The sequence below is a fragment of the Perissodus microlepis genome, chromosome 5 (assembly GCF_051167445.1).
Source record: "Perissodus microlepis isolate ML-2025 ecotype Zambia chromosome 5, ASM5116744v1, whole genome shotgun sequence".
Classification (NCBI taxonomy): domain Eukaryota; kingdom Metazoa; phylum Chordata; class Actinopteri; order Cichliformes; family Cichlidae; genus Perissodus; species Perissodus microlepis.
In genome coordinates, this window is record NC_140465.1 from 30,413,046 (window position 1) to 30,436,902 (window position 23,857).

Genomic DNA, 23,857 nt, shown 5'->3' on the forward strand with positions numbered 1-23,857 from the left:
CACTTGCAGTCACAAGAGGCTGCTGTTACTGGCACTTGCTTTGGAGCAGTGTAGGAGGAGGGACAGCAGTTCTAACAACAGAGTGAAGAGATGGAGAAAGGTTGTAAGAAAATAAATGGAAGAACATAATTAGGAAGGGAGAGATTCAAGGATACAAGTAAAATGATTGGCTACTTTCACCTGTTTATTTTGTTTCCCTTTTGTTCCCCCCCCCCCCCCCCCCCCCATCTACAGCATAATACAACTTAGTGGTGTGTGTTTCACCTGAAAACTCATTAGTTGATGTATGGTTTGGAGACAGTGACACTAACAGAAAGACAGGAGGCAGAGCTGCAGGTGGGAATGTTAAAGGTTTTCATTGAAAGTGACCAGAATGGACAGGATTTAAAATCCCAGGGAGAGCTGGAAAATTGTTGAGACTGATGAATTAACACAGACAAAATTGAGACACCAGCTAAATGATTATGTCAGAGTGAAATAAATTCTACATTGCACCGGAATGCTTGATGAGGATGTTGAGAATAATTTTGTTGATTGATACCGGTAATAGAAGTGTTACTGTCATGTAATCCCTGTGGCACATGTGGAAGCGGATCCCTGCAAGGCCATAATCAAATTTCTTTTTTCTGTTTATAGGTAATGATGGTTTGTGCATAACGCATGTTGTGGAGCAATCAGGTGGCTGATTTCATTGTACAGCCTGTGACAGATTGGGACAAAAATATTTTGTGTAAAGAAATTTAACAAGTCTTCACTATGTTTGATAAATGTATCGCCACTACAGAGAAATTTGTAGTATGTTCAATATGGGCTCTGCACTGTTATGTGTGTGACAGAATAACTGCCTTACTTACTGTGGTGCAATTCACAGATTTTTTATTTTCATAGTACCTCATGTGAGACAGCATAAATAATAGGGCAACATACTAATCAATCTTTTGGTGCGAGGTAGACTTTTAGTCAAGACTGCCTAAACAAAAACCAAGACAATACCAAGACCAGAGGGTATCAAGACCAAGACCAAGACCAAGACAGACCGAGTCAAGACTAAGACAAAGTCGAGACGAGACCAAGACAGAGACCGAGACCGAGACAAAAAAGTCTTTAAACTGCAGCCAGATGCTGCTTCGTTTACGGGTGTCAGGCATATTTATGTGTTTTTGCGATGCACTCGCACAGCCCTCCTCACCGCTGTCTACTGTCTCACTCACTTACTGAGAAGACAGACGGACGCTCCACTTGACTGTCGCGTCTCTCACCCTCTCTGTTTTTCACATAATGATAATATCCTATATCCTCACATGTGATTGGCCACAATACGGAGGGATTGAAGTATAGCTGAGCCACTGTGTGAGAGCTGAGCAGCAAAAGGAAATTTAGTGGGGCTTTTGCGCATGACACATTATCGAACGTTACGTTGTGTGTCATGGAAACTGTTGACTCCAAATCTCCCGACCACTATATCGATCTGAGGCATCAAGACCGAGACAGCGAGACCAAGACAAGACCGAGGGATCCGAGACCAAGACCAAGACCAAAGTCCGTCAAGACCAACACATGACCAAGACCACGTAAAAGTGGTCTTGAGACCGGTCTCGAGACCACTTTTACATTTATTTATTTATTTATTTAGGACAGTGCATGTTAATGAACATAAATGTAAAAAAAAAGGCTAATTTCCATCTGTTGTCCTTAAACATAAAAAAATAGACATAATAATTCATAAAAAATTCATCATTCATTCATAATAAAAACTCCATCACCAAACTTACACATACACACCATTCTGTTCCCAAATAAAACATTAAAACTATACAACTCATACATGATCACACACTTGATTTGTCCATAACCAGTTTTTAACCTTTGCCTTAAACAAATTGAGTGTAGAGCATTCTCTAATGGGTTGAGGAAGACTGTTCCACAGATGGCCACCCTTAACAGAGAGGACGTTCTGCCCAAATGCTGTCCGTCTGTGGGGTATAAACAAGTCTCCTCGGATTGTAGCTCGAGTGGTCCTGTCTGAGCTTTACATGACTTTACAAGACCGGTCTCGAGACATCCAACTCTAGTGTGAGGCGAAGAAAGAAGCCTGTAAAACCAATGCGGGACAACTTGATGGGGATAGATAACCATGACTTTGAATAAATAAATAATGGAACCAAATACATGTTTCTTAGGCATGTTACATTAGCTTTTAATAACCACATTGTCACTAAGGAATATTTTAACTTTACTGGACTGTTTCACGAGAAAAAGAGGGAACAAGCAAACTGTCATAAGGATATGGATAAACAACAACAGGGTTCTATGTTACGGTACTCTGTATTCACGGTTATTTCCTCAGTACTGTTAATGTGTATAGATTGATTATGGAGTGACAGAGGCCTGTAAGTCTGATTCAGTGTTTTCTCACAAATGTCCTAATGCATACACTCAGGCCTGAGATCTTAGGCAACTGGCCAAAACAACATCCAGAGTCATCGCTTTCTTTAAAGTGAAGTGATCGTACTGAATATACTTATAGGCAGACATTCAATCTGCTTGCTTAAGCAACTAAAGACCATCCCAGTGATTGCTCGCTCAGTAATGCTGCCAAAGTCTTTGCATCCTTGGATGGACAATTAAATTAAGCTTTATAAGTAAATGAAGTTTTTTCTACTACCTGTGGGTAATTCATGTTATAGAAAAGAATTTCAAAAGAAAGACCTGGGAAACAGTTTGTGTTTTAAACTTCAAACAGTCAAATGTTTATTAGTTTATTTCCACATAAAAGTGCATTCTTACATTTAAGCTGCTCTAAACTTAAGAGGTATTTGCAGTAGACTGATTGGAATTATATGTGTAAGTGAAACGAGCAATACAAGAGAACTTGACCTGTCAAATTGTCTTTGTTTATATAAATCTCTCTTTTGAAACAAATGATAAGCATTTCAGGTGTTTTCTTTATTAATTTATGTATATATATAACAAATATACTATTAACTTAGTTTTCCTGTTAGCCAAATTTTGGTTACTAATGTTGGCTAGTAATAATTTCTGCATTAGCAAACATTGTGACTAATGCTAACTGAATGCTCAGACCATGCCATTGGTCAGTTGCAATGTTGATCCTGGACCAATGATGATGTAGGAACAATACAAACACAGGGATATCAGATCGTCCGTATGTATTTGTATGCTAGCAATAATTTCCACCTATACAGTCTATGAATGCCATTTGCTAAGCTGGCTAAAATAAGCTGATAATGTAGCACTCCACACCCTGATTCAAAGTGGGTCAAAGGCATGCCAGGTAGGCTTTATGCCAGTGTGCCAACACATGAAAAGCCAGAACTACAGACAAGACATTTCAGGCATTGCTGCAGTAGTATTTTCTTAGAGGATTTTTATTACATTCTAGAAAGCACTTCAACTTTGGTTGTAGGCTGATATATGTAAATCATTTTATAATACCATATTGTACCACTTCATTTATAAAGCACTTTTAGAAAACAACAAGAGCTGACCAAAAAGCAGAAAGGGTAAGAGATGCAGAAAAACAAAAGAGCTGTAGAAGTTAAACAATAAAATAGTACATAAAAAGTATCTCAGAATAACTGTTAATATCTCTCACTGGGTCAAAGGTCAGGGAGTAAAACTGTTTTTTTTTTAAACAAAAAAAAAACAACCCAAAAAGAGAGTGACAGAGTGAGCGTGACATATGGGTACAGCAGTTCAGACAGATAAAATGGAGCACAACTGTTAAGAGACTTTAAACAACTAAATGGATTTTAAAATGGCAGTGAAGGAAAGCTAAAATTGGAGTGATGTGCTCTCGCTTGCACCAATAATTTGAGTGGCAGTTTTTTTTTTGCACTAGCTCTAGGTGAGCAATACAGGGCTGGCTAATTCAGATAAAAATTGCACTGCAGTAATAGAAATGAGACATTATGAAAGCATGCCTTAATGTTTCAAGGTGAGTTTCAACATAAGACCCTTAATTTTTGACAGGAGCCTCAACTGGAAAAAGCAGGATTTTAGCACCATACAAGGTAAGATAAAATGAGTTCTAATGCAGAGCCATCTTGAGGTTAAAGCTCACTATTATTAAGCCCTTATGACAGTATTTCCTGCCAGTTATTACAGACCGCAGTTCCTCTCAAAAACCGCAAACACACACACACACACAGTCACACAGATACACACTTAATGCAAGTGAAACTCTTGCTGCAGGATGCTGCAGGAATCAAAGTCCCTCCCCTTGATATTATGACTTGCGAGAGAGTGAGTTGGTGAGAGCGAGAGAGTAGAGGACGTAGAAGAGTGGTGATGCAGGGTATCCAGTCCTGTCCAGAGCTTGAATGACATTCTGAGGTTCAGTTCTTCACCATGCCACCATGAGCATAAGCTCCACTCACTGTGAAAATGGCACAAATAGGAAATTCCTCCAGTCAGGTAAGGAACATAAATGATGATAAATGGAAAGTCTGAACTAAATGTATTTCTTTACAATATGATTTAAGATAAGTGGGATCTGTGATGTGTAATAATGACTTCCTGTCCTGTCCAACCTCACGAGCACATGGATATGGTGTACATCTCCATTGAGACCACTATTGCTCTGGCCTCTGTGGTGGGGAATGTACTGGTGGTGCTGGTGGTGTATGAAAACCGGGCTCTCCGCAACGCAACCTTCTGCTTCATTGTGTCTCTGGCCATGGCTGACATCGCTGTGGGACTTTTGGTCATCCCTCTAGCTATCGTTATCAGTGTGGGATATTACACTCAGTTCTACACATGCCTCTTCCTGTCTTGCCTGATTCTGATGATCACCCAGAGCTCCATCTTTTCCCTACTGGCAATAGCCATCGACAGATATCTGCGAGTCAAAATTCCTACCAGGTGAGGAACTGCTTTAAAAGCATTTGTTTGTGTGTTTGTTTTTTATTGTTATTTGTTTTATCTGAAAAAGTAAAAATAAATTGATTGGAATAAAGTAGTGAAAGTTCAGAATTACAGTATCAATGTAGTAAATCATGATCTATTTACATTAAGAAGAACTCAATATTCACAGCAGAACACCACAGCAAACTGATGTCAGCATCCTCCTTGACTGATAAAGACTGCCTGATCCAGTCCATTGCAGCTTTCCTGTCCAAAATGAATCATGCAAATTAGTCATCCACTCATCTAGGTTCTGTACAATATTCATCCTACTTATAAGCATAAATTTATTTCACAAACATTTTAATTGATATCACATTATATAGCATGTGTCTTTTGAACTTGAACTAGCAGAACATATGGTGTTAATCTCTTTTTAATTGTCTTTAGAGTCAGAGAGCCTAATATGTGCTCAATCGAGTGAATTAGGTTCTCCATCTTCATGACTGATATACAGCACCATATATCTTTGCAAGGTTTAATGCAAATAAAAAGCTTTTAAGCAAATTAAAATGTTCCTGTCTATGTAAACAACTGACAGAGGTAACATTTTTATGAAAGCTGGCAGTCTACCACACAACATTTTTATATATCAGTTGGATCCTGATGTCAAGTGTCAGTTGTGAAAACTTCTTTGAAAAATCTCAAAGGCTGACATTGGACCAATGAAACACTATAACTATAGTACTCATATGTGCATTTAGGTGAATCGGAAACCTGTCTTTTCTTTTTCATCATACTGCTCAGGTACAGCATCATAGTGACTAATGGGCGAGCGTTCGTGGCAATTTGTCTCTGTTGGATTCTTTCCTTCCTCACTGGATTGGTTCCGATGATTGGCTGGAATAACCGGGATACCGCAAACCGCAGCAACGCCAGTGAAATATGCTGCCAGTTCACCGCTGTTATAAGGATGGACTATATGGTGTACTTTAATTTCTTTGTCTGTGTGGCACCACCACTGCTGATAATGATCACTCTGTATGTGGAGATCTTTAGGGTCATACGGAAGCAACTTAACCGCCATGCTGAGGCCACCTGTGATGGAGACAAGTACTTCCGGAAGGAGCTGAAACTAGCCAAATCGTTGGCCTTGGTGGTGTTTCTCTTTGCTTTGTGCTGGCTCCCAATACATATCATGAACTGCGTCACTTTATTTTGCCCAAATTGTATCAATCCGATAGCCTCAAAGGTAGGGATTTTCATGTCCCATGTAAACTCGGCTCTTAACCCGCTGGTTTATGCATTCAAGATGAAGCATTTCCGTGCCACACTCATCCAAATCATTCGCCGTTGCATGTTATGTAAACCCGTAGAAGCGACCGCATACCCTACAAGCACAGTAGTCCTAAATTAGAGAGTGAATTTAAGTGTATAAAAAGGACTGCAATATTTCTGTTCTTGGCTTCCAGTGATGGTGTATCAACCATACTAATGGGATTACATGATATATGGAACTGATAAGGAAAATAAACCCATTAGCTGGAATAACACAGCACTTCACTGAGTCTTGGGAAACACCCATATCTTAACCATTTATATTTCTGTGAGTTTCATTATAATACACCAAGGTTGCAGTGAGAGGAAAGAAAATTATATCTTCATCAGTCTGGCATTTGATTTGTTTTGTTTTTGTTATTAAGTTCTTTCCTTACTGATTCATATTGAATTTTTTAATCATTGTAATGTGCTGTAGATAAACATCATAAATGATACATTCAATATTTCATGCTCAGAATGCTTCAAAGTGGAAACAAGAGATGTCTTTCCCGTTTTAACAAAATACATTCTACTCAGTGAGATGTTGCAGGTATGTCTTAGACATCGCCAAAGTTATTATATTTCAAGGACATTATCCATGTTTGTGCGAAAGCCAGTGGCATTCCATAGTGGGTGAAATATTGCAATATGTGCCAAAGTGGTCGACTGACTTATAAATGAGATTAGATTCATTGCAAAGATTGAATTTGGAAAACCACATACTAGATGCTTGATGAGTCACATGAACACAGTCAGAAGAGTGAAGAGATTTATTGGCATAATATCAATACAGAGTGCAGTTTGTTCTCTGGGTTTCACATAAACAGTTCAATATATGCTGAGATGAAAAGGCTCTGCCTTGAATGCAAATTAATCAATTCAGCCACTACACCAAATGAGACAAAAACTCTGCCAACATCAAAGCCTTTCAGCCATAAGTCTTTATCACAGGATGCAGGGACTTCCTCAGCGAATTCACATAGTTGAGGCCATATTTCACAAGCTGTGGCAGAATGGTGAAAAGGCTCTGGCCAGAGATGGGCAGTAACGCGTTACTGTAATCTGATTACTTTTTTCAAGTAACGAGTAAAGTAAGGGATTACTATTGCAAAAACGGTAATTAGATTACCCTTACTTTCCCGTAGGAACGCTGCGTTACTGCGTTACTAAAACCGTGATTTTTTTGCGAGAATGTCTCATGACAGTGACGTAAGCGAGTGCTAAGTTCAAGACAACAGCTGTCTGCAGATCAACAATGGATAATATATCGAGTGCGGGAGAGAGTATGAGCGTGCAGCGTTTAAAGCTTGGAAGTACTGACCTTACTTTGCGTTTGACTCCATAAAAAGTGACAAAAACATTAACGTCCGTTGTGGTGGGAAGAAAACTTCTTTTTACACCGAAAAAACCCTAAACAAGCTCCGAGTGCGCAACGACGTAATGGGAAATTCACAGAGAAACTCGCGGATTCTTCCACTGACAGCTGCGCCACACCGGCACCAGAGCACACCTCCGCCTACCCCACTCCTGCTTTACAGGTGAAAATAGAGCAACAGGACTGCTAGTCTTTGATTTTATTTACTTTCTGCTGTGTTTTACTTGCATCTATTTGAAAGACTGAGTGTAAACACAAAAAATATTTTATTTTATGTGCTGGAATGTGCAGAAAATAGGTTTAAATGTTAAACTAATTTCTTCAAGTCAGAGAATGGTGCATATAATTTAATTTTTGCTTGATGCATAAAGTTAAAAGATTAAAACGGATAAAACAAGTTTAAAAAAAGAGACTTTTCCATTTGATTACATTTTGTATGATGGATTATGCAGAAAAAGTAGAATTGGGCTGAAAGATCTATCGCTTTATCACCTATTCAGGTTGTAAATTGTGTTTTTAAAAAGTAACTAAGTAACTAAGTAATTAATTACTTTCGAAAATAAGTAATCAGTAAAGTAACGGGATTACTTTTTTGGGGAAGTAATCAGTAATTAGTTACTGATTACTTTTTTCAAGTAACTTGACCAACACTGGCTCTGGCGCATTTAAAGAAATTAACAACAGAGCATTATGCTCAAGTGATTTATTCCAACTCCAAGGCTAAAGCTTCTGCTAAAGCCGCATCAGTTCTGCATCGTCATCAGTTTGACCTCAGGACTACATCCACTCAGTACTTAATACATAAAAGCGGTATAATCCTTTTAGAATATTAAATGATTTTCCATTTGATATGCTCAGAACACCAGGCTTTGTGTTAAAACAATGGGGTTCAAAAAGGTATTTAATTATCGCTCTTTCTCTGCCTCTCAATCACAAACATGTCAATATGTATTATATATTACCATCTCTAACCTTCATCCTCGCCGAGGGATTTGAAACTGCTGAGTGTGGTCTAATCCCCAGCACTCATCTTAGAGAAGCAGGTACCGCATAACCAAGCTGGCATTTACTGCCTTTGCACCACAAAGCCCTGTGAGCACTGGCCTAACAATATCTACAGTAGAGAGGTAAAAGCATGGTGTAAGTAGGAAGTGTCTATCGTGACTTCATCACACAGAAACTGAAATCTTCGCAAGGTAAGACTATTCATATGTATATTTGGAGAAACATTTAAGGCTTCTACAAAACGCTATCACTACAGCAGTTTGCAAAATCATTTCTTACGTTTGCTTTTTTAACATTTTCAAGCAGCAACAGAATTTTGCATGCCCAACCAACTATAAGATGGCTGACACTCATAGAGAAGGAGAGGAACAAGGGGAAGAACAAGATCTAGAGGCTCCAGAAGAAGAGATGGATGACGAACATAATGCCTTGCTACACTTAAGCAAATACCGTGAAGCTCAGTTTGCAAAACCGTGGGAGCAGTGGACCTTTAGAGATAAAGCAAACTATTACATGGACCGCATCTTCCTTGGGCTTTTGGTCACTTTTTTGGTCATTTTTATTGGAGAGTGTGGCTATAAAATCTGGTACTTGACAAATGTGAATGCGATTGTGGAGTTTGTTTCAGATTTGGTGGTCTTTTTGTTCGATTGGCTCTTCACGCAGGACAGACAGGAGCAGGTGGCTGAACTATAGGCTGCAATGAAAGGATTACTTGATTTTGTCTTTTTTTGTGTGTATTTTCTGCAATGTTTAAAACACAAAAGATCACTAGAGAATTTGTCTGCATCTTAGCAAGGAATTTTTGTAATATTACCAGTACCTGAGCACTATTTCTGATCATTTTTGATGGAAGTAAACATATTGAATGAGCTGTCTCACTGTCATGCACTTCAATGATTTGTACCATGTGTTTTTTTCCCCCAAACCAACTATGTAATTAAAAAAATTATTAATTTCAGCTATGATTTATGAATGACAACTGCTATAACTATGTTAGTTTCTGTTACGGGCTAATTAATATGTTAATATATTTTAAAGTTGGAACATTGAAACATGCGGTGTAAATGCTTCGAAGAGTGCTGTAAAGCTGATTTAAAGGACTAATTTTTTAGGTGCCAGTTCCTGTTTAATTCTCAATTTCCTTTACTCCTTAACATTTAGATGCATTTATTAGATATCATGTTACATTTTTATTTATATATATTTAGAATTGATTTATATTTACTCATAAATATTAAATGTAGATATGTGACTTAATTGTTACAAGCCAGTTAATTTACTATCCAATCTGTACATGGAAAGTGAATAATAATAACAACAATAGAATGTTTTTAGTGTATTTTTATGAAAGGTGTCATTCTGCTACAAAAAGTTTCCACTAAATCATGTTATATATATATAAAAAAAACCAAACAAAAAACTTATAATGGAGCGAATACAAATGTAACTTAATTGTTCGACTTCTTCACCAAAAATCAATAATAACATGGTTTCTTACTTGTAAAGTTACATTTATAGGTGTAAAATTTGGCAAATTATAAGAGTAAAATTATAATAGCAACGATCCAGTGCACAAAAACGATTTTCTGTGTGCTGTTTTCCTGGAGATAAGCCACCTAAGTTGTTTGCACAATGGAAAATAATTTCACCAATATTTTCAACAATAAAAAGAAATTATTCTCAGTTGGGCACTTCCAGAATAAATGTACAGTGGTCTTTAGATCCGAAACTGCAGTTTAGACCAGCGTGTATTTAATATTGAAATTATAATAATTGTTACCGATTTATTTGGTCAGTGAGACGCTTGACTTCATTCTGTACCACATTACCCACAATCCAAGTCCAACAATGATTCTGACGTATACATCTGTCATCAAGCAGACCAATGAAATCGACGCACTCCATCTCATACAACCTCCGGTACCGCCTCTCTTCCTCTTCCGGATTTTCTAGCGTGACCTACGTTTCGTGTCTATTTAGACTTAAAAGTAAGTCCAAATATCCGTCACATTATAGATGTTAGTTTGTATCTCATTATGATTTTTTAAGGTGACCCGTGTTTGATGGTTGATTTTATTCGGCTACAAATGTGTCGTTGTTGCCTAAATTACTGTCAATAATGGAGGACTGCTACAGACAAACACTGGGCGCCATGCTGCCTCTGTCAGTCCCAACTGATGTATCCCAGCTTACATGGTTTACACCAGCATAGAGGCTGTTACACCATGTGTTCTTGGCACTGAATACAACGTCGAACAGCGACCTGCATATTTAGTATGGTGATTTTTGTCCGTGTGTAATGTTTAGTATTTTTATTTGTAAAACATCAGCTACAGTATAGCTAAACTGCTAAACCTGGGTTCTCCGAACATATTTAAAGACTCAAAGTATAATCTTAAAAAAAACTAAAGAATCAAAATATTCTTATAGAACTACTAGTAGTTATACACTTCAGTTTTTTGCTTTATGAAAGTACTCATCGTTGTCCTTAAATAAAGTTATAAATAAATTCACCGAGGGTGCGTGCCGGCCCCCTAGTGGCAAACCTGGAGTATTTCTGAGTGTCAGACTACTCGATAAAAATACAATTTAGAAATCACCTTTTCCTGCTTTAAATAAAGAAGGGTGCTAATCTAACGGCCTTCCACTCAAAGGGATATTGCCAAGACTATGATTTTTAACCAGCTAGTACTGCATAAAATACACGTTTGTCGATCATACGGGCAGCAAAAAACCCGACATTTCTGTTGAGACATGTAGCAAAGACTTGCACTGCTTTAACTATATATGGACTATTCATGTTTGCATGCGTGGTCACCCACTACAGGCCTATTTTGAGAGAAAAGAAATACAGCTAAACTTACGCTTTCTGAAATTGTTGTTATTTTTACCTGTTTATCTTCTATTAAACCATTCTTTAGTAATATAATTAGCAGCACCAATGCTCATTATACTCAAGTTATCTAATCTCATGATTTTCCCCTGTTAATTACTTAATGTAAAAAAATCATCAGGCCATCAAGACTAACTGTAACACAAACCGGAATATTGAGATGCTTTTCTAAATTAAATTTTTCAATTTACATTCGTAACTTGGCACACAGATTCTTCACTTCTGTTTTGTTATCACTACAGAATGCGTTACGTGGCCGCTTACCTCCTGGCTGTTCTCGGTGGAAACGCCAATCCTTCTGCCAAGGACATCAAGTCCATCTTGGACAGCGTGGGAATTGAGGCCGATGATGAACGCTTAAATAAGGTTTGTTGCTAAAACATTGAGCCTTTTTTTTCCCTCTGAAAATGTGCCGTGGCTAAGTTGTCTCTTCTCTGCAGGTCATTAGTGAGCTCAATGGTAAAGACATCAATGAAGTTGTGAACTCAGGTAAAGGCCCTTCTTTGAAAATAACTGCAGAGGTCAAGTGATATATACACTGGAGCTGGCTAACAGTTGTGTATCACTTTTTTCTTCCACAGGCCTCTCTAAGTTAGCCTCCGTACCAGCAGGCGGTGCCGTGGCGGCACCTGCTGCAGCTGCCGCTGGTGGAGGTGCTGGGGCTGCGCCTGCTGCTGGTACGTTTGTATATCTGTCATTAAAGAAGAAAATTTAAGCTTCTGCAAGTTTGGATGATAAATTTGTACTAGTGTTGAAAAAGTTTAGCTGTGTGGGATCTCAGCGCTGGTAACTACTCTCTGTACTTATCTTTTCATTAAACAACATCTTGTTGTTTGCAGTGGAAGAGAAAAAGGAAGAGAAGAAGGAAGAATCAGAAGAGTCCGACGAAGATATGGGTTTTGGTCTCTTTGATTAATCTGCCTTCTCTGTGTTTAAAAAGCAATAAAAATGTAAAAGGTTTACACAAAATCACCTTTTCTTACTGTCCTTTAATTGATATTTATTTTAAATAACCCTTACCTAATTGTGACTGGGCAAAAATAATCATTCACAAAGATATTACAGTTGAAGTGTCTGGGGCTTGACGCTAAAGCTTTTGTTTCATGTTAAAAATAGACAAGACTAGGAAGCCAGTCATCATTAGGCAAACCAGACCTTCCCTGTGGTCTGTCTGTCGTATTGTTGGTAAGATAATTGAAACCACATAATGGTATGAGCAGTGAGGGACAGTCCATGAACCAGACCAGACAAAGTTGGCCACACAAAATAATAAAAAACAAGACAAACTGGTGTGTTTAAGGTTTAGGAAACACACAAATGACCTGTAACAACAATTCAGTCACAAGGAGAAAAACAAAAAACAGTATAGAAATTTGTAAAACGGGTCTTTTGGAACATGGAAACAAATACCAATAAAGTGTTAATAGTATTATAAATTGTATAATTTTCAATGCAGCAATACAGACAGAGTGATTCTTAATTTTTAAAATTACTGCAACACTCGCGAGAACAGGATCAACGGGAAGGGGGGAAGAAGTCAATCAGTAGATTGGTAATGTGCTTCAAACAACAGCTAGCATAATGTTTAGTGCTCTCAATAGTTATTTCTCATGGTAAAGACCTTTGATTGCCCAACAAGTTGAATAGTAATGCAGCTGGCATGGATGGACACCTTAGTGACCTGTCATTGATTACCTGTGTGGTTTCCCTGTCACAAGCCAAAATGCTGCAAGGGCATAAATTAGAAGTGAGTCATTAGTCACATCACTATATCTTTTGCAATTGATTTTTTTAAATTGCATGACAGCATAAATAGTCACTCAGCTTGACCTGGATTTTTCCACTACCTGCCATCTTCCACAAACTGCTTTTGCCTTACATAAGATACCCGAATTAAGGTCAACGAAGTAAGCAACTTAATCTCTTAACGCTGCCTTTGAAATGACTAACTACTCAAAGAATTAATGCTGATGTGTGGGCTTACTTTGCTTCAAGTTTCACTAAATCAGATCTCAGTGGTTCATGTCATACACAACACTCATAACTGTGTTGTGTTCATCATGCAGTTCCATTTATCTTTTTCTCGTTTTTTGTAGAGCACAGCACAAAATCACACGTGTTCATTATTTTTAGTAGGATACTGAGACAGTCATAGCACTTCATAATAATCATATTGACTGTTGGTTTCCATTTAATATTTGCTTGTTCCAAATATATTAAACTATCAAATGTATACAGATTCTTTATACACTTTGAATTGTCAATGTAAAGCTTTTTTTATTTATTGCAAAGCTGATGAAAACGTACTTTATTTATAATTGCAGTAGTTTTAACAAGTCAGTTTTATTGTCAGGGTTGTACAGCTTTTAAAACATGTTGTTATATGTTAGCTGTAAAACACAAAGGTGTGGCTGACCCGACGTCTTTTTATTGCTTCAGCTTGCATTCATCTGTTAGAACAGAGTTTCTAAGTTTTTGTTACTTTGACATGAGGTCATGTCTAAAGTCAACCTGCAGCTGCATACATTGTATGGACAAAAGTAGCGAGCCACTTGCACATTATACCTACACGAGCAACTCCCGTTACAGTACTATGCTGGAATTCGGTGAGCTCTTATTTCCACAGAAGTTTGGAAAGGTCTACCACATGGCTAGGTGCCTGATTTTATATAGCTGTGGCAATGGGATTGAAAACACCTGAATTCAAAGGTTAAGAGGTGTGGCCCATGTATGTCAGAAGCTGATGGCTTTATTTGTTGAAGCCTAACAGGTATAAACAGAGATCTCTAGCCTCTCCTAAACAGGTTTGAGCAGGTATGTAATAGCCTCAGGCTGATGTTTGATTTGTTCTATTAGCTTCATTCTTCTGTTTCTCAGGTGGTGGAAGGATAATGAATTTTTTTGAATACTCTTCACAATAATTATTTTTCCAACAAATTAAGGGAGATGCAAGTCTTATTTTTTGCTGTTTTTATTGTCAAGTTGATCTTAAATTAAGCCAGCCTTTAGATATACATCAATTCTCAATGAAAAAAATATAAACACCTTTTTAGTACTTAATATGAATGCCAGCATTCATGAAAAACAAACATCAGTCACATTTTAGAATACCAAAATATTCAAGAATCTTGCACCAAGTTGTTTAGCTTATACATAAAAAATTGCACTGATCTTTCACATTTTAAAAAATTCGTATACACAATTCAACCTAGCAAAATGTCACAGTTTTCATTTTGTGAAGCCAGCTGTGTTTGTTAGTAGTTTACTTATATCTCAGTTGAACCTTAAAACTAAATTTATAGTTTTAACACGCACTCAAAAACAATATTAAGAAAACATAACATAGATTACAGCATGTGTCTCTTTGCGGTCTTAAAGCATTTCTTAGCTAGCCCCTTTGTAAAAAGGAACTCAGGTGTGCAATGCATCCTTAACCACATCTACAGTGCTAAGAGGGGTTGTCAAAATTTTATGTGCAGCTATGTTTCTGCTTGGCTGCTTCTCAGTCATCACTGTCAGACCATGGATGATCTGTGCATGCCTGTAAGAGAACATAAGAGTTTAAATAAAACAAACTTTTTCAATGTCATTTTTAAAAATAAACAATATCGTATGCTATATTTAGCATCTTTTTTAGGGATATACATTCAAATATTTAAGCAAGGGAACATTTGCATTCCCATTTTAATCAATAATTAACTGATAACATGGTTTCATTATTATGAGAACAACACATGAAAGCTGTTTCTTTCTAATGTTTACTCTCTTTGCTTTATCTCTCTCCATTTCATCTGATCCTTACCTGTTTGTATTCAAATCGGTCCTGTAGATAACGGTTTCCCAGACCAGTAATGTGGCCTACATTCTGTTTGGAGAGTCCGGCTATCCTGGCCGTGAAGTCGAGTGTGAAGGCCAGTTTGACTAGCTCAGGTGCTGTTGGTAAGACAGTTGGAGGTTTTTGGGTCGATGAACCTTCTTTCTCAACATATGCATCAGCAAGCTTTTGGAAGGAAGAATATGTCATCTGCTGAAAGAAGTAGCTCAGGGTGGGGTTATCTTTCATCTGTAAGACATAAGGAGAAGAGGAGGTCCGTTAATACAATCTGCTTTTGATTTACTAAAATAAACATGAAGTCAACAGCTACTGAACAGTTATACAAAATGGGATAAAAAGCCAATTACAATTTAATAGAGTGCAAGGCTATCTTATCAGGAAGCCTAAAAAATCATTAGTTGTAGCTGAGAGAACAGAAAGCTTTTAGTCTGATTCATGATGGGTGCAACTGATGATCATTTACATTATTGATTAGCAACCCATTTATTTTCTCTTTGTACTGATTGTTTGGTCTATAAAATGTCAGAAAATTAAAAATGCTCATAGCTCAAATGTGGATAATATCTCTAAAGGCCATATTTACATGTGCAAATGTTTTTGAAATATACCAAAAACAATTTATGATCCAATGATACAAAGAAAAGCAGCAAAACCTTAGACTTATGAAGCTCTCGTCATGAAATCTTTAGTATTTATGCCTGATCACATTTCTAAATAGTTTGTATTGCCAAATGCAGCCATACTTATTTAATGTGTGAACCTGTTGTATGAAAAAACAAAAAACCAACGGTAGTTTCGAAACACGCTGACATGCTGCTAAGTAGAACTTTGCATATTTAACTTTACACCTCTTTCTGTTCTCATGTAGGCCTCGTTTACTACTATTCTTATTGCAAAAACAGAAAACATGCAGGAGTAAATGCCCATGACAAATTCACAAAAACCCATTAAGTACTGCAGACAAACACAGAAACTTGAACATGAATTTGTGAAGGAGTTTGTACTTTTTCACTGGAGTTGGTAATGGTTATCTTTATAATAATTTGAGATTTATTAGTTAGCTTTTGTTTTCTGTTAAAACACGTTTGATCTGTGTAATTAAAAACAATTTAAATTCAAGGCATTATATAGAGGCCGACTATTTCACAAAGTATTTCAATATTTTTATTTTTCCAAAACTGACAGTTAATACCAACCTTGACATCTATGGCATCACCCTGTTCCTTCATCAGAGCAATGATCCTGTTAATTACTTCCTCTGAGACCAAACAGAAAGAAGAAGTGTAATTAATGCTCTGAGCAGTTCACAACATTGTTCACACCACAGTCTGCTACATGTAACAATGTGGGTTTAAGTGTATAGTATAGTTACATTTTTAGCACAAGCCTTCCATTTGGTTTAGGAGTTGTTTTACTTTTCTTTCATCAAATTTGTTGCCAATACTGACGTATTTTCAGACTGACATGTACATGACTTAAATTCAGAGAACTAAACAGTTTCTTACCATCTGAAAGTGGTGCAACCTCTTCTTTTTCTTTGACCTCATGGACAATTTTTTCCAGTTCCTCTGACACCTTCTCATAATAAGAGTATGTTGGTGTTACACTGACAACAGCTGCAAAATGAAGATTTGGTTTTTTTTAAATGTGTATTTTTTTGTATTCCAGTGATTTGTCTTACTATAAAAATGTAAAAAATAACATTGATTATTAAATAAGGTCAGTTCTCCCTCAGGCATACCTTCAACTCCAGTGATGTCAGCAGGTTTGTTTGGTTTTGTCAGAGATTGCTGCCTTTTTGAGAATCTTCTTCTTAGGGACTTTTTTCTTGTTGACTTCTTTGGTAAAGTGACTGGTGTAATGGGCAAGCAGTTAGTTACTGTCTCAGAGGACTTGGACATGTCTGGTGGACTGTCCTGCTCGTCGTCTTTATCCTCATTGTCCTTCCGGGTGAAAAAGCCAATTATATTTTTCCAAAATGAGGTTTTCTTGATCTTCTTTGATTTTTTTGTCAGTTTCTCTGGTTCTTTGGGACATTTCTCGGTTTGATTTGGTACATGTTCGACCGCAGAGAACGTATCAATTTCTCTGCCATCCACATTCTCAAGTGAAGGGGCCAAGTGAAGGGAGGGGTCGCTGGAATGATGTCTTTGTCTTTTTGGCACCGTTACCCATTTTTCTTTCCTCCCAGCCACTTTAAGCCCATGAGTGCCATCATTTAGGCTGAGGCTACGTTTTACGTATACCTCCAGGAGACGGACTGTATCCTTGGGAGGCACGGAAATCAACTGGCTGTGAGGAGGCCTTTGTTTTTCTTTCTCTGTTTCCATGTTGGACTCTGAAAGGTGAAACACAACACCACATATACAACACATCCTTAACACTTTTGAAGGATACGATTTCAATCAAAATGACCTGACAATGGATGGTACCATCTTCTCAATTGTAACAAACAAAACAAAACTGAGAAAAATGTAAACATTTGTAACAATTTTAGACCCTCAAATTAATAAATGTAGCAAGAAAGTAGTCAGCACAATAATCATTAATTGCAACTAAGATGGCAAATGTTTTTTAGTCTGTTGTTAAATTGGAATAAATAATAGTAGGTAGCTCCATATAACCCGTATGGAGATATTTAACTTCCCTTATCTGATTAACAGCACAACCGAAAGCTAAACAGAAAAACAAATACGAATCTGGGACTTTCTGAAACCAGGTTGCTATTAAGTGTTCGTTAAATGTTTTACTTTAAACTACAAGCGGTAAAATTGTGGAGGCGGTTTATACCATTAACAAGTTGGAGGAAGAAGAAAGACTGCGAAACAACAAGAAGAAGCGCATTAGTACCATTAGCAGTAGGCCAAAATGTAGACTCACCTTCACACACCGCAAATATCTTAAATCTCTGCAAGGATCTGTGCAAGTCTGGCTACCACCACTCACGGTTCTTTTTAAAAAGTTATATGGCTCCAAAGTCCGGCTGCCTGCTCAAAAAGCCTCCTCCTAACTCCTTCGCGGAGTGGGCGGGAAGCTGGGAAAACACCACCTGTCTTCCTGCTTGCATTCGTGTCCAAAGTAGACGTCAGACTCAACGTGTGTTTACAGTTTCACCCTCGCTCTCGGTTCTGCTGTAAAACGATATATCCACCGGGTGCTTTGGCCGATTTTTACAGGAAGACATTTTGCTTCCTTTCAGAGGCTGCATTTAGAGGAAGCAGTACAAAACGCGACGTTTTTTAAAATGACGTAATCGTAGTGATTTTTTTTTGGTTATATTTAGGTCATTCAACCACTCTTGCGCGTGTTTTTCTTGATTTGTGATAATATGTGGCTGTCTCTTCATGTATTCTAATACAGATGTCTTGGAAAAGTAATCACGAAACTACTTGTATTATAATAATAATAATATTATTATTATTATTATGATTAGCAATAGTAGTAGTAGTAGTAGAGGAATAACATTGTTCTCATTTATTTGCCATTGTGTCTTTAGTCCTGTGGTGGGATTCGTTTCCAAGGAAACTACTTAACTAACGATCAATATTAACTGTACTGTTTACTTTCCACTCACTTTTTAAAGCATATATTACAAATGTTCCAGAATTTATTTTTTGTTGTTATAGTTTAAAACCGAGCACCTCTAACATTTCACTTGGATTGCAGCATTTGCTTTTCTTTACTTTCATTAAAACCTTTATTCCCATAAATTGACTGGATGCTCTTATGACAACATATGATAACACAGTTCCCAGGATTTTGTAATCACAACTTTTCCCTTGCAGTTTTCCAAGCATAGAGCACTGTTACGCATTGCGGTAAAATATTTCCAGGAAGTGGTTGTGATCAGAAAACCTAGTTTTGTTTAATTGTAAAACATGCCTATCCCTTATTTATGTGCTTACTTATCAACAGTCTTTCTGTCTGCAGCTGACTCTTATCAGTAGTCTATTATCTGGCTGATTTACTGGAAGTCCATAGAAGGTGCAACGTTAAGGCATGTTAGTGGCTGATACACAACAGGAGACAGTAGTTTAATAATCTTTCAGTGATTAATTGCCCCATAGATTCCTTCATTTGATCTTATAATAGAAGAAAAGGTTTCAAACCACGTCATATATCAATTTAATTTGTGCAAGTTTTTGAGTTTCTCTATACTGAAGCATAGTCCATTCTGTGTCCTACAACAATCACATACCTGTGTTATACTGGTATGGTGGTCTGGGTTATAGAGCTCAGTTTCTGTTGAAAGTAATTTAGAGAGTTGTTATTTAACTTTATGGTAATTTTGCAGGCTGCTGATAACCTTACTGAATTTTCTCTTTGTATAGGCGATTAAAGATTAACAGAATCCCAAACTGGAGCCTCTCATGCCGCTAAGCTACATCATGTTTTATGAGCCTTTAGTTCATCAGTGTGTTATTACATAATCTGAACAACAGGAAACAAATTCACACAAAAGTTATGGATACCATTGTGGTACATAGACTCACCATGTGCATGAATGTCATGGCAATTTTGCAGGTTGTTCTTTGTCCAGGGTGGAATGATTGATACATTTATACAGTTTGTAGTACCAAAGTGAAGCCACTGGGTGTCCCTCTTAAAACATGTTCTGGAGGCTTTCACTGTCAAACAAGCATTTACATTATTTCCCTGCAGGCCATAAGCCATAGAGTAGCTTACTTTTCTTATAAGTATTTAATCTCAATACACATATGTAAGTATGTATTTTTGTATTCATACATTTCATGCTATTCCATACTGCAGCACAAATTTAGTTTATTTATTTGATGCTGTTTTCACTTGTTACCTTTACAGATTAAGGTTTGTTTTTTGTTTTGTTTTCTTTAACGATAAATTTGACTATATTTTTGCATTCAAAAATATGGTAAGCCTACATAATTTGTTGTTCCACAGTGTACAAAATAGTTTCACTTTTGGTATCCACATGTTTGCGTGACATTTTCAGTTCCACAGAACTGTGCCTTTATGATTGCATAATTTCCAGTAATTTTTCACAAACAGACTGCATCAGATCCCTAACCCGACTTTATGAAAAACCCTGGCTGTTGTAGATGTGCAAAGCACCTTGTGGTCTTCAAGGCAATGCATTACTGTCTGGTCCCACATGATACTTCAGGTCACCTTTTTCATTTTTCATGGGTCTTAAGCTGGACAAATGTGAGACTCACATTTCGTCCCACAAGATCTGGTCATTGACCTCCAGGGCTGACGCAGTGCAGCGGAGCAGCCACAGCGCGTTTACCTGCTGTAAATCTTTATCTGTTTGAATAATTACTCATCCTCTGTCTAGGGACTCTCCAGTCTTAAAATGATAGATGAGTATTACCCAGGCAATGCAGAGCTGTGCTAACAAAACACATATAAACAGATACTAGAGCATACAGTGATTACATTAATGTCTCTTGCCAATAATACTGCTGTACAATACACCCTAGAGGCTTTTTGATTAAATGGTATAATAGCGTATACGATGCATTGAAAGCCAGCCACCAGAAAGTGAAACTGAGTTATGCAGGTTCATCATCATGTCATTTAACAACTGAAGAGGTTTCTGAAACAAAGTCCATATACTAAAAATGCTGAATCAGAGGGGTGTGATGTTATATGCCGATAAGGAAATACAAGCAGGAATCTGTTAATGTGTAACACAGTTTCACATTTATTGTAGATGTTAAAGAGGAAGGAAATCCAGTTCACTTAAGACATAAATCTAAGCAGTACATCCAATTTTACTGTAAAGCTCAGTGATCTTAACAGTTGGAGACTACAGATTTTAGTAAGTAAGAATAAAATAGAAATAAATAGTTTATTTGTTTTTATATATGTTATCCAGTAGAGCAGTATATTTTGCATACACCGCCAGGTTCATGAAAATGACACTTGAGGCTAACTATCAGCCCAAAACTAGCACATCTACAGCATGGCATAACAACAATTTAGTTGCTATTGCTAATTTTCCTCATCCTTGAAACTGTTTTTAAAAACACATCTATTTAAATTAAAGTGGACCTAATCTGCCCATTTCTGCCTCAATATTTTTTTCAATTCTTGGACTCCACTAAAGTAGTTTTGCATAACTTAGAGGTCAAGCTAATTCTTATTAATCTGCTTTTTATACTGTAAGATTCTTGAAACAGCTGTTTAAGCTCCTTTGCCTTTAGGACATTTTTCCTTGAAATCAGCTTTCTTCTGATTGGCTAACCCTTACAGACTGACAGTTTAAACACCAGGTGGTTGGGCTTAAGTCTAGGATTATTTTATTTAAAAAAAAGTGTAAACCGCATGTATGTGTAAACTTCACTCTATTCCTTTTGGAGAATGTAAAACACTCCTTGGTATATAGAGATATCCACAACACCTCGTTGTGTTTTGCCTTGGTTTTTGTTTATAATTTATTGTAGTTATATAATGTAGTTATATTTACATTTTTGAAATGAACTAGTCAATTAATAAAAATTAATAATCAGCAGAGATCTGTGCCTACACGTTAAATCTATACAGTCTAAAGCTAGTTTTATACTTTCCGTGTCCCAGAGTCCACGGGGGTCCACTTGGGTTCCAGTGACGTAAATTTCATCAACGGACGGTGAGTGGAAGGGTCCGTGGATAATTTACCTTACAATGCAACAACTACGCATACGCTGAGCTATCCGTGACTGTGTCCGCAACTAACTATAATCCAGGCTTAACGTCCACTGGGGTATGTTTTGTTTCTGGGTGACTTAAAATTCTCATTTGCAAACATGTCTGTCCCTGATATTTTCTTGTGGGCACACAGACTTTAGACTTACATTAGTCACATTACAACGCCCCAGCTGGTGGACTTCGAAGAAGTATTGTAGGGATGACTACTTGGTTGCGGTGTTCCTAATTGCAATTTATTTTTTTTGCGTTAACATTAAATTTGCTAATGTTAACGTAAAAAATTAGTTAGCTCCAACTCACATAGAGATGGTCGCTTCATAACATGGCATAAAACCCAGATGGTGGTCGCTAAATGCCAAACTTTGAGGATTCAGGAAGTACCAGAAATAACGTCACTTTTATATAAGAGAGTGTTGCTAAGTCTTGCTTAGAAGGAATTGTTTGGGTTATGTTAAATGATATCTGATCTTTACCTTATGATATTAAGTAACATTTATTGTTTTAATTGTTTTAATTTCATTTTTTAAAATTTTTTAATGACATTTATTGACAATCAGAAACATAAAATATCATCAGCCTCATCCAAATAAGGAGGACTGAGATATGAGGTTCTTTAATTATTACCTAGAAGTTGATTCATGTGTGATGATTACATTTTAGATGTAACATAAATGATCTCCAGCATAGGTGAACAAACAAAACAACAAATCGGTTGAAAGGATTTCCCAACAAAACCCCATCTGTGGAGCATCGTGTTATCACATAGTGCCAGGATGCCTGATCCCCTCTCCACTGAAAAGAGGTGTACGTCCACCTGTCTGTTCTTCATCCTCGAGTGCTGAGAGAGCAGATGGAGTACCTTGCAAGATTGGTTTGTCCTGTGCCAAAAATCTACTGCTCATTTGTTATAAAGCGGCTCTTCTTTGGTTTTGTTTTTCTAAGGTCATCATATTAGTTCTTTAGTTAATAAAGAAGCTATAAGAGTAATGCAGAAGCCATGTCTAAAAGTCCTCAGTCAGCAAACTCATGGCACAGAATCAATGATTCAAGTAATACCGTAGGTGAACGTGGCAGAACTTTAATCAATATTAAAGCTGTGAGGATTGTATTGCCACTCATTGCAGCGCTGCCTTCACACTTTGATCAAAACTCTATAACAACAAGGTCATCAAGCATTGTTTTTACTGGGCTTGTTCCAGCATCCAAGTCACTGGAAGAAACTGGAGACTTTTTAGAGTTTTATTACAAACACAAGCTGCAGAGGTCCAAGTGACTTTGCCCTCAGGAGGGTGTGAACTACAGTACACAGGCTGCTGTCTGTGCAGCTTTGAAATTGGCTTAACGTGTCTGCTGACAAAACAGTAACCCAATCTACTGATATGAGACTCATTGTCTGAGCTTTCATGTGAGACCAGTCCATTGTTTTCTTTTAAAGCAACGAGACAGAGCTTGTCACTAACTTGGAGAGTAAAAGGATAAACAGAGTCATGCAACAGTGATATTTTTAGATCCATTAAGGGGTGCAGTACAGTGTGCTGTGTCACAGTGACTGGACCATCTGCTTTGAATGGATTTCTTGGGGTGAATCTTTATGTAAGGCAGGATAGATGTGATCTCTTCATTAAACACCCAATGAATTATAAATGATAGCCTCACATTAGCTTTGACCTTGCCAGAGCCACCTGTCTGTTAAATGCTAAAATGCTACCAGACCTTGTCTTTGGGCTATCACTGTACAATCAGTGATCAGTGGGGCAGAATGGTGGCCCGCTGACCTGAGTGTTAACTAGAGACACGAACAGGGCTCCAAACAGACGGTAATAAAACAGTCAGTATGTTTCAGCATGAAAACACTGCAACTACTTTTTTGATGGAGGCAAGACTTAGC

The 23,857-nt window shown here is 37.3% G+C and overlaps 3 protein-coding genes across 3 annotated transcripts; 2 read left to right on the top strand and 1 right to left on the bottom strand.

Moving 5' to 3' along the window:
• Positions 1-220: 220 nt before the first annotated feature.
• Positions 221-9,527, top strand: LOC146387592 (adenosine receptor A1-like). The gene is made up of 3 exons (XM_084929326.1): positions 221-4,437; positions 4,562-4,884; positions 5,674-9,527. Exons 1-3 carry the CDS (start codon positions 4,408-4,410, stop codon positions 6,281-6,283), a joined length of 963 nt encoding a protein of 320 aa, XP_084785452.1. The 5' UTR covers positions 221-4,407; the 3' UTR covers positions 6,284-9,527.
• A 915-nt stretch (positions 9,528-10,442) lies between these two features.
• Positions 10,443-12,434, top strand: rplp2a (ribosomal protein, large P2a). The gene is made up of 5 exons (XM_084929327.1): positions 10,443-10,557; positions 11,705-11,828; positions 11,903-11,951; positions 12,044-12,139; positions 12,302-12,434. The coding sequence occupies exons 2-5, from the start codon at positions 11,706-11,708 to the stop codon at positions 12,376-12,378; spliced, it is 345 nt and encodes a 114-aa protein (XP_084785453.1). The 5' UTR covers positions 10,443-10,557; position 11,705; the 3' UTR covers positions 12,379-12,434.
• A 1,983-nt stretch (positions 12,435-14,417) lies between these two features.
• On the bottom strand, positions 14,418-18,551 carry LOC146387594 (uncharacterized). Its single transcript, XM_084929325.1, has 6 exons — positions 18,178-18,551; positions 17,039-17,635; positions 16,803-16,913; positions 16,494-16,555; positions 15,265-15,525; positions 14,418-15,003 (listed from the first exon to the last, which is right to left on the bottom strand). Exons 2-6 carry the CDS (start codon positions 17,625-17,627, stop codon positions 14,965-14,967), a joined length of 1,062 nt encoding a protein of 353 aa, XP_084785451.1. The 5' UTR covers positions 17,628-17,635; positions 18,178-18,551; the 3' UTR covers positions 14,418-14,964.
• Positions 18,552-23,857: the final 5,306 nt, after the last annotated feature.